This window comes from Symsagittifera roscoffensis, chromosome 3, assembly GCF_963678635.1.
Source record: "Symsagittifera roscoffensis chromosome 3, txSymRosc1.1, whole genome shotgun sequence".
Taxonomy (NCBI): Eukaryota; Metazoa; Xenacoelomorpha; order Acoela; family Convolutidae; genus Symsagittifera; species Symsagittifera roscoffensis.
Genome location: NC_087064.1, coordinates 81,021,230 through 81,032,899, shown reverse-complemented (window position 1 = coordinate 81,032,899; position 11,670 = coordinate 81,021,230). Strand labels below are relative to the sequence as shown.

The 11,670-nt window shown below is 41.3% G+C and overlaps 1 protein-coding gene across 1 annotated transcript; it reads left to right on the top strand.

The window, feature by feature from the left end:
- Positions 1-8,309: 8,309 nt before the first annotated feature.
- Positions 8,310-9,640, top strand: LOC134842158 (brix domain-containing protein F44G4.1-like). Its single transcript, XM_063858372.1, has one exon. It carries the CDS (start codon positions 8,610-8,612, stop codon positions 9,606-9,608), a length of 999 nt encoding a protein of 332 aa, XP_063714442.1. The 5' UTR covers positions 8,310-8,609; the 3' UTR covers positions 9,609-9,640.
- The last annotated feature ends 2,030 nt before the right edge of the window (positions 9,641-11,670 follow it).

Here is an 11,670-nt window from a genome sequence, read left to right as displayed (position 1 = left end):
GACTATCTTGGTCATCGCCACTCTTCTCTGAGTCTTCATCCCATTCATCGTACTCCCCGGAAAATTTCTCTTCTTCAGCGTGTTCTTCTGATGTCGGCACTCTCCGGACTCTTGACCAGGTCCAAGGTGTTCGGTCTCCTCCCTGAATGACACTTTCTTCTTTCGAAGCGTAGTCCGCCTCAGTATCTCTTCTCGGATTTTCTCAACCAATGTCTGCACAATTTCCTTGTCCTCGGGTTGTTTTTTTTTCAACGAGTCGTCGCCACGAGCTGCTTCTCTTCTTCTCAGTATTGTGACCTCTGGTTCGTCTTTTTTATTGCTCCGGACTACGGGTTTATCGTCTGCTAGCTTCTCGAGTAATTCCTTCAAGTCCTCACCTATCTTCACCCTTCCTGTCTCTACTTCATTGAGATCGTAGCCTTTTGCCTTTAGTGTTTCCCTCACTATTTTCGACTTGAGCATTACTTCCATTGTTATCCCTGGTTTCTACTTCCATTGTTATCCCCATCTTTGATTTCTGGCCTGTCCGCCTCCCTTTGCTCCTGTCTATCGTAGAATTCCGTCTTTTTACTCAAGCTATCGGCATTTTGATATTTGTCTCTAGTCGCTCGATGTGGTCCTCTAGAGTAGGTGTCGCTATTACCACGTCATCCACGTAGCTTATCACAGGGTTGCCATATTTCTTCGTTACACTTGTCAATGCATGTGCCATCAATCGTTGAAACGTAGCCGTGGCATTGCAAAGGCCGAAGGGCATCTTCTTCCATTGAAACAGCCCCAGCTCGCAAGCAAACCCTGTCTTGTCCCTGTCCTGCTTCATCAGTGGTACCTGCCAAAAAGCCGACCCTGAGCCAAGGGTTGTGAAAAATTTTGCATCCCCTAATTTTGAGAGGCTCTCATCATTCCTAGGTATGGGATAGGCATCCTTCACCGTGACGGAGTTCAGATACCGAAAGTCACAACAAAACCTTTGTTGGTCTCTTTTCTTCTTAGCCATCACTACTCCACAAGCCCACGGTGATTTGGATGGTTCTATCCTATCATACTCTAGCAAGGGTTTCTTTTCTACAAGCATCCGATTTGTTCGGGGTCATACGCCTCGCCCCCTCCCTGTGTGGTACAGCGGACTCCTCAAGCTCAATTTCATGTTCAACGAAGTTACAACATCCAATGTCTGCTTTATGTTTCGAAATAACATCCTCGTTCTGATCTAGTACATCCTTGATGGCTTCGAGCTGTTCGTCCGTCACCTTACCCCTCAAGTGCTCTATCTCCCGTAGTGTCGGTTTATCAATTTCCAATTCTTCTAGTGTGGGTATTTCCGGAAAGTTCGAACAGCTCGAAAGTCCATCGTCTGTCTCTGACTTAAGCGACTTCACGAGACCTGATGAATGTTTTATTTTCTTCAATCTTCTCAAGATACAATTCTTATCCCTATGATTCGGGCAATCAAGAACTCTATTTTTTTTTGCATTTTCAGTCATTTCATATCGAGTTTTCACAGGTAGAGCATATACCAGTTTCCTTCCCCTCTGGATTAGGATTGTAATATCAAGAGTATTCAACAAGACACTGACGCAGAGGCCGCTCTTGGTTATCGAATACGATCTTCCTAAATTAGAATCACTTTGACTATTCGGATTTGGGACTATTTTAACTTGTTTTTTGTCACTTAGTTCATAACAATTTTTCATCCGCAAACTTACTATTACCGCTTCATTTGCTTTCAGCCTTACCCTCCTACTCAATAATACTGGAGCCTTATTTTCTTTCGCCATTATCAAATTTACCGGTTTAATTACGTACTTCTATTCCGGGTTCCGAATCCTGAACACCGCATTGTTAAGATCAATTGTTACGTCAAAATTTCTGATGAAATCTCTGCCTAAAATGAATTGGTCAGACTCATCTAGATTTTCTACCACAAGAAAGCTCATCCACAGGTTACGTTCCCCCAGATTGAAGGCTATTATTGGTGTCCTACCTAGTACCCGCAGCGCCCCTTTGTTTGCAGCTGACAGCCGTATTCTCGAGTTTATCAAGTCATCTCCGTCGATGCCCATTCTTTTCCATGTTTCGATTGGTATGACGCTCAAGACCGCTCCTGTTTCCAATAACCCACGCAGTTGAGTCTTCCTTCCGCTTATGTCTATTATCTGGGCAGATACATCTGCTTCTGACCCGATATGCATTTTATCTTCTTCTAACATAACAGATTATCCAATCGATCTGACTTTTACTTCTTCTCTACCCACATAGATTTGTCCGGCTAGATCTTCATCACGCGTTATCATGGTTTTCGTGTAGATGTTTATTCCATCTATATTCAGCATTACCTCGTGTGGACCATAGGCTTCTGTGTTTTTGTTGTCTATGCGAACTGATTTGCTGCCACCTCTTGTGAGTAGTATCCTCAAGGCTCTGGGAGGTGTTTGCAGGCTTATCGTACTCAAGTAATCTGCGCACACATCAATGTGCATTATCGTCTGGTCGCTCGGGTCACTCAGGTTTCTTGTTACTTCGTGACCGCCCACTGTGATTATTGACATTATTCTCGCCCAAATGTTCGTTATGCCAAATCCAAATGTTTTTCCCGTCACCATTTTTAGAGTGTTGCAATTACCCCTGTTCATTGCATTCTCTCCGGTTTCTGACACTGGCCTTGTCTCGCAGAGTGTCTCGTTCAATCTCTGCTTTTCTATCTCCTGCTTCACCCGTTGCTCGATTTCTTTTGTCGCTAAGTCTTGCTTCACTTTGTTGATCGCCTCTGCAGTTGCTTTCTCATAGTTTATTTCCAATGAATTCCTGGTCTCAGCCTCCGTGGCAGCTTTGACTTGCGTTACGGTTTTCACCGTCTTTGTTGATAGTTCACCACTTGCTGCCTCCGTATTCTTCAAGTCAACTTCGGCTTGTCGATTCCTCGTATTTTGTAACGCAGCCAGTGCTAGTTTGTGTTTGGGATGATTTTGATTTTTCACCACCTCCCAAAACAACGGACAGTCCATCTTGAAATGGCCCTCTTGATTACAGAAGAAGCACCTCGCGCCTATCTTGGTGATTAAGCCACTATGAAATTCATGTTCTTCCGTTTGGCTCAAATCTTCTTCATCTGGCGCGTATCCCAGGCTTTTCATGCCTTGTTTGTACGTCGTGCAGTCAGCAACATGATGATCCGCTTATCCACAATTTGCGCATGACCGACCTTTATCCATGTCGTTTCTAGGTTTGTACCATGACAACCTTTGTGGTTGGCTTTCCCCTTGCATATTCCTGCCTTCTGAGAACAAGTATTTTTCATCAACATGTACTCTCTAGATTTTGTCTCGTCTCCTCTGGGGTTGGTGCATTATCCTTTGATAGTTTATTATACGTTGCCAACATCGTTCTCAAGTCGTCACTCTTCATCCCGTCGATAAACTTTGAGGCGATGCTGAAATTTCTTCTGTTTGTCGACTCTTCCGGATCGCTCCTTCTTCTCACGCTCTCAAAATCATCCAGGAACCGATCGATCGACTCGTCGTCCCTCCGTCTTCTTTTTTCAAATCTCATCATCGCTTGGTGACCCTTCATTCCTGATCCGAATCGGTTCAACAGTATTTCGAAGATTTTGTTCGCCGTATCGCGCTCCTCCTCTTTTTTCGCTACTACGCATTTTAACGCTGTGCGCTTCAGAATGCTCAACATCGCTGTGCAGGCCTACCTTTCGTCATTCAAGTTGTCTTAATCTAAATGTAGTCTCATGACTTCTACCCATGTGTCAATGCAGCCATCCGAAACATCTTTGAACTCTTTGGGTTTCTTGAAGGTCTTTCTGGATTTACCACTTCTGTCACTTGATTCTGTGTTCCTTGTTGCGAACGCTTCAAGTGTCTTGTTCATCTTTTTCCCAGGTGCTCGCCCATGTCATGGCGTCAGGTGCTACATTAGCGTGTGTGCTGGAGTCCCCTGGCGCATTTGTCGAGTTTGAGGTTCCACCCTTCATAATGATCTTGGACTCTCCTGCCCCTGTGCTAGTTGCAATCCGGGGTAACGGTGTAGACTCCCGTTTATTCCGTTGCGGTTCTATAAAGTCGACTCTGGTGCCTTGTGGTCTGTCTGCTACCAGTTTGTCCTGTACTATAGAGTTTCTCAAGAGAGCATCCAGTTTGGACTGTATGGCACAAGAACTTTCAGCTTGGTCTTTGCTCATTGTGTCCATTCTGGTCTCTAGATTCCACAACTTGTCACTCACGGTGTCGTACCGTTGCTTCATTTCTTGCATATCCCTTTTGATATGTTTCTCCCGCTCTTTGTCGGTAGCCTCTACCTTGTCCGACATCTGCTTTAACTTTTCTTCCGTCGCCCTTGCCAGGTTCAAGCAGTTGTCTAGGTTCTCATTCTTGATGTATAATATTTTCCTTTTTAGCTCGTGGCGATCCTCCTCGCTGTACTTCAGTTTCTTGTCAATCTGCTCCAACTTTGCCATCAAGTCGCCCAGCTCAAGCGAAATTGTTTTTTTCTTGGTTAGCCGCTGCTCCATGTGTGACCTGCTCTTCGTCTTGTTTGGCCTCTGTTGTTTAGCGGAAACTGTTCCAAATGTTTTGCTTTTATCTGTCGTTGGTATCGCCTCTTCTTTCTCTCCTGGTTTCATTCCGACCATCACTGCAATCCTCTCTGTGAACGACGTTCTTTTTGTTTGAGAATCGTCTTTTATCGTTTCCGGCGTGTTGCTTGTTGTGTCTTCTGCAATGTCAATTGGTGAGAACTCTATCGTCCTCTTTTCTTGTTCTTCTGCATTCGTCATTGGTGTTGATTCCGTCGTATTTCTTTCCACCCCGTCAATACTCTGATCTGGTTTCTCAAGATCGGTTTCTGTAGCGGGTACAGTTGGTTCTTCCACTGCTTTCGCCTTAGCCCTATGCTCCTTTATGCTTCTTGTATTGACCATGTTTACTGAAATGTTCATTTTCATTACTTTCGGGTTTGATAGTGTTCTTTTCCGTTGCGACGAGGTTTGATTTTGTTTTGGTCCTGTTGTCTTTCTTTCGGTTATCGATACCCTACTCCGTTTTATGATTTTTAAATACATTTTTTTTTTTTACAATTATAATATTTACAAGTCCCTGTTGTAAAATCCGATTGCAATTTTATATATGTAAAAAATATATATATTTTGTGTTTTAAAAGCTAAAATCAGTCGAATTAGTCTATATCAGCTTTGAATCTAAATCAATTTCAGTCCTCAGGACCCTTCGTTCAAGCGTTGGAAAACTTCGTTATTGTCCCCGGATTCTTCTGAACCCTCCTAGGACCCTTTGCTCAAGTGTTGGGACTGTCACAGGACTTCTCTGAACCCTCCTAGGAGACTTCGCTCAAGTGTTGGGATACTTCGTTACTCCCAGGACTTTTCTACTTTTCTTAACCCTCCTAGGACCCTTCGCTCAAGTGTTGGGATACCTCGTACTGTCCCAGGACCTCTCGCTCAAGTGTTGGGATACTTCGTACTGTCCCAAGACCCCTCGCACCAGTGTTGGGACACTTCACACTGTCCCAGGACCTCTTGCTCAAGTGTTGGGACACTTAGTATTGTCCCAAGACACCTCGCAACAGTGTTGGGGCACTTCGCACCGTCCCAGGACATCCCGCTCAAGTGTTGGGACACTTCGTACTATCCCAGGACCCCTCGCACCAGTGTTGGGACACTTCGCACTCTCCCAAGACCTCCTGCTCAAGTGTTGGGACACTTCGCACTGTCCCAAGACCTCCTGCTGAAGTGTTGGGACACTTCGCACTGTCCCAGGACTTCTCGTTTATGTGTTGGGACACTTCGCACTGTCCCAAGACCTCCTGCTTAAGTGTTGGGAAACTTCGCACTATCCCAAGACCTCCTGCTCAAGTGTTGGGACGCTTCCCACTGTCCCGGGACTTCGCGCTCAAGTGTTGGGACACTTCGTACCGTCCCAAGATCCCTCGCACCAGTGTTGGGACACTTCGCACTGTCCCAAGACCTCAAGTGTTGGAACACTTCGCACTGTCCCAGGACTTCTCGCACCAGTGGTTCTAACATATCATGCTCTAGTAATGTCTTTATTTCTTTCCTACATGCATCCGATTTGTGTGGGGTCATGCGCCTCGCCCCCTCCCTGTGCGGCACCGCAGACTCTTCAAGCTCTATTTCATGCTCAACAAAATTACAGCATTCAATGTCTGCCTTATGTGTCGAAAAAACGTCCGCGTTCCGCTCTAGTACGTCCTTGATGGCTTCGAGCTGTTCATCCGTTACCTTACCACTTACGTGTTCTATTTCAGGTAAAACTGGTTTATCCATTTCCATTTTCTCTAGTGTTGGTCTTTCTGGGAAGTTCGAACAGCTCGAGAGTCCATTATCTGTATCTGACTTAAGTGACTTTACAAGACCTGATGAGTGTTTTATTTTCTTTAATCGTCTCAAGATTATGTTCTTTAATCGTCTCATCGTCTATGATTGGGACATTCAAGTACTTCATTTTCTTTTGCATTTTCAGTCATTTCATATCGAGTTTTCACCGGTAAAGCATACTTTTCACACGTAAAGTTTTCTTCCCCCTCTGGATTGTTATTGGTATGTCAAGAGTATTCACTGGACCCAAGAACCCTCTTACAAGGGTTGGGACACTTCGGACTGTCCCAAGACCTCCCTTACAAGTGTTGGGACAGTCGGATATGTTGTTCCTCGGTGATGGTACAGTCGGATCTGTTGTTTTCGGTGTTGGGACACTTAGATCACTGTCCCTAGTTCCACCTCTTGAGCTTTGATATTAAAAATCCACCCAAAACCCAATCCTACTAATCAAAAGTTTTACCTACTAACCCCCCCGAAATTACCTTCCCTTTCTTAATCAATGCAAGTCGAAACACGACTTGTTAGTAAGTGTCTTCTGATCTCCAATTCGTTAAAACCCAATAAAATTAGATCCGAAAACGTAAAAAAATCTAGCTGAGAAAAATGATAAAAACAGAAAGACAAGTACACCCAAAATTCAAAGGCGACCAATGTCGTCTTTTTGTTTTAAAAAAAAAATGTCTGGTTGTCACGCGTTTTCCTCCCCCCTCACTAATGATCTTATGGGGTATTCTCCTTTCGGGTTCCAAAAACTGTCTATTTCCGATCCCCCCCACCCGATCCGACCAGGTTACCTATCTCCATTTGGTCATAAATTTAGATATCCTCTCTTGTTTTGAGTCTAAAGATGGATCGTTTGTATCGATTGTATAGTTACTATAATGTGTCCCCCCTTTTTACAAATTGCAGCGGCCAACCTCTATCCTAACCAACCCTCCTTCCAACCTCCCCCTATCTGGACCCGCACTCAAGCCGAAAATTACCCTAAGCGCGATGGGTACTAAAACTCTCGAGAGAAAACCGTAGAACCTGTTTCCAAGCTCTGCTCAACTAAAAACGTTTCCTCAAAACGGTGAATATTCGCTTATCCAAGTGTACACCTATTTTCTAAAACGTAAAGTGGATTTTAAAGATACCGGTTTGACCTAACAGAAACTCCGTCAACCTTCTTCCGTTTGCCCTGATGGATCAACCTAAAAACTCTCCCTAACTCAACATAACAATATGAAACACACTCAAGAAATTTAAATTGGGAACTTACATACCAGCACGACCTCTAGAGTTGAGTAACTAAATTAAAAAGTAACTCTAGCATAAATGGGGTAATCAAGTTTAACTCAAGAAATTTTGAATAAGTCAGTTTTAACTCAAGGGACAAGTTTTGGTTCTGGACCATTGGGAGAATTCGGTTGTCCACCTCTCCACCGAAGGTTCACTCTGTCCAACTTCTTATATATCTCTTCTTTACCCACGATCCCTCTGCCTTCTGTTTCGATTAAGACAGCTCTACTCTCGTTCGAATTATGTATCAGAAATTGCGAATAGCAATTTTTGACTACTTTCCCGCGATTGTAGTTCGATTCTACTGATCTTATTTTTTTGATATTTTCAGTTGTCGCGAGAAACTTGAGCATGACATATTCAATTCGAATTTTTAAAAAATCCATTTCACCCCAAATCTTTTGCGTTGCTCAAGGTCAAACTTCCAAATATGACCGACTGGCACAAAACTAAAGAAGTGAAACTGATTGCTAAGCAAGTAGCACAGTATGCGCCGACCACAAAATAAACCTATATATGTTTTTTTTTGCAAATTGTCATTTTTTTAATGTTCGTTGGAACGGAGTAGATTGGATAAAAGAATACGCATTTCTGACTTCGTAAGTTTTTGTAATTTTGTAATTAAAAAGGTAAAAATGTTGTAAACAGTTGCGTAATTGAAGCCTGCTTGCTTGCTTTATTCTTTCAGAGTAAGACCAAAAATGAGAAATTTAAAACCTGGCTTGTCTCAACCGCGGAGTTTTCTTGGAAATTTTTTAACAGGGTTCGAATCGCGTCTCTTATATGATATATCACTCGACGCCTTTCGAAGATTATTTGTGGTATCTGATTTTCCGTCGAAAACAAACAATCGAAAAAACTAAACACACCCGACGATAAAGTTTCGCCTCACTTTCAATGCTCAGAAACAAAATCGAATCTGTTGGTAAGTACAACCTCAAGGTAAGTTTTTGTTTTAGTTCAAAATATGGTGAAACTGACAGCCAAAGACCGTGCCCAGGCTACGGTCAAAACTTACGATATGAAAACATCACTCGAAGCCGAAGATAAAATATCAAGAGAATCTGTCAAGAGCCAGCGAAGGAATAGAGAGGTCAGATTACGGGCGAATTACAATATAATGATTCTGAAGAAAAAAGCTAAAAAACTGAGGAATCAAGAACGACAAAAACTGCGAGAAGATCATGGGGAGGTCCTATATCCGAAAATGGAGCCAAATACTATTGAATCTTTACGAGTACCGGATCCAACTTTTGAAGAGAACTTAACACAAGAGCAGTTAGAAACTGAAAAGAAAGATGAAACCTTGGAGTACTTTATGAATGGTTACAAACCCAAGTTGCTGATTACGTGCCCTTATTACCCTTCCAAAGCAACTAGAATGTTCTGTCGTGAAATGCTAAATGTTTTCCCCAACTCAACATTGATTTATAGAAAAGCGACTCAGTTGTCTCGGGTGTGCCTCGATGCACATAAAAAGGGATTCACTGATATTTTGGACGTATTTGTACCAAGAAAAGCAAAATTACCTACTAGTTTGATCTACGCTCATCTACCAGAAGGGCCCACCGTTCACTTCCGTTTATCGGGCATAACGTTTATGAAGGATCTTCCTGATAAGTTTCCGGCAGCACCGAATAACCCTGAACTTATTCTGACTAATTTTAAAACAGCACAGGGAAGAAGAATTGCTCGACTTTTTGCAATATTGTTCCCAAGTGATCCTGATTTTCGAAAAAGACAAGTGATCGCATTTCATAATCAGAGAGACTTCATTTTCTTCCGGAGATATAAATACGCTTTCAGAAAAGAAGGCGAAAAAGTAGTTTTGAAAGAAGTGGGACCGCGTTTTACTCTTAAAAACCGAAAACTATTGAAAGGATTGCCTAAATTTGACAACAAAAATGTTGAATATGAATACAACCCGCACGTATTTGTAAAGAATAAAAAGACGTTTGCAAATTAAAATTTGCTCAATTGTACGATTTGAATTTACAGTAGGGGTCTTTTTTCTCAAGAAGATAGTTGACGGGGTAGATGCTCCCAGGGTAGATTACTCAACCTGATATTACCTATTTTGCGTCTCGGAACTCAAATGGTCAGTCTTAAAAACAGAATAGCGCTTTTTTCATCTTAATCAAATCGATTCGTAGACTTTGTTGGGTCTAGGACAACAAGCCGACGGGACTTCAAGCCGAAGGGACTTCAAGCCGAAATTAAAACTTTACAAGCACCTCAAAACACTATTTTATCATCTGTAAAACGTTATTTTTCAGAAATTTTGGTAAGTTTAGTCCATTAAAAGCGTTATTCATGACAATGCACCACTTGAGATTGGCATCCGTTAATAACATCAGCCGGTTTTTGAAATGCATAAATTATAAACATGAAAAATGCCTTCAACCATGTTTTACTTTTCAACTTTCCGAAACTTTGGACGCTTAAATTTTATGAAAACGCCAATAACTTGTGAAGAAAGATCATGAAATTCAGAAATTCTTCAAAAAAAGTTTTCAAATTAATCATATTTCACGAGTTTATAAGGAACTATTCGGCTTGAAGTCCCTAATTTTACGATTCGGCTTGAAGTCCCGTCGGCTTGATGCCCGGCACCCGACTTTGTTCGGTGAAGAAGATTTTGTTTCGCAGAATCAATGATTTATTGTCAATTTGACACGTCAAATAAGCATTTTGAACGGCGTTCACGTAATGTTTGGGAATTCATTGGGTCAACGTTTCGAGCCAGACCAAGACCTATTTTTTGCCAGCTGAAGCTTTTCTGCTTTGATTTCACTGAGTGCTTTCGTAATAGACAGCTAGACTAGACTCTTTTCCCGTAAATAACTTTTCTAACAAATCTGAGAAGATTTAATGTTTCATTTTGAAACCAAAGTTTTTCAGGCACCTTCCCACGTGGTCTTGTGTTAAAGCGCGTGTCTTGAGGTCTTAATTTTTGCTATTTGATCCACTGCCGGACCTTGTTTCCTTGAGACGTTCGGAAATGATAATTTTTCCAGGGAATCAGGAATTACCGGACTATCGATTGTCTGCTTGTTTTGTGGCGGCTCAATTTTCCAAAGCATGGAATTTACTGCTGATTTGATCAAAGTTTATCATTCTGTAGTTTGTAATTTTTTTTAACCTTGATTTTCTATGATTTCCTTTTTGTGTGTTCATATAGCTGGGACTTTTCGTATATCGTCTTAGTTGCCGTATGTTGCGTCTTTTCAACGGTAGAAATAGATTTTTCTGCTTTTTTTGTGTTTCATGAGGGTTGAGGCGTAAAAAGAAATTTTCAAAAGTAAAAATAAGGTTTAATTTCAAAAGTAAAAATAAGTTAAAAAAATGAGGCGTATAGAAGAGAATTTTTGCATGATCGCTTACAAGCCATTCCTTTGCCTCGCAAAGTGTCAGAAATAAAAGATACCAAACAAATAATTGCGTTTTTTTTTTACAAGCGATCCTGTTATCTAGAAAGAGTTTGTTTCTTCAAGTATGGTAACAACTTCAACAAAACATAACTGGCAAGTAAGTAATTTAGCGCGGGAAAGAGTAGCCAAAAAAACATTGTATTGCCCTTTAATAGGCTACCCTATAGTTAAGCGCATACAGTTAACTAAATTATCAACCATTAAAATTTTAAGCAAATTAATTTCCTTATTTGAAATCTATTTATCGAAAATAGCAAGCAAGTTAAAACAAGCCAAAGCTAATGATACTGCCAATTTGGTAAGAATTTTGAAACCTAGATATTTCAAGACAACATGAAATAAAATGGCAATAAACGAAAAAAAACAGAAGAAAACATGATTTTTCAAATAGTTTTAAACCAGCGTTATCTCAAAACTCAACGAATTAAAGAATTTTCACAAAGAAAGCGAGAGGAATCCGAACATCCTGTAATTTAATATCTATAAATTTGATAATCTTTGAATCTAAGTTAATGAACAAAACTTCAAATATCTTTTGAACTCAATTGTTAAAATTTTTGGGCATAAGTTGATTTTGACATAATATATTTAGGAGCT

Bases quoted from the DNA above. Each gene is read 5' to 3' on its own strand.
- LOC134842158 (XM_063858372.1), top strand. From the start codon at position 8,610: ATGGTGAAACTGACAGCCAAAGACCGTGCCCAGGCTACGGTCAAAACT.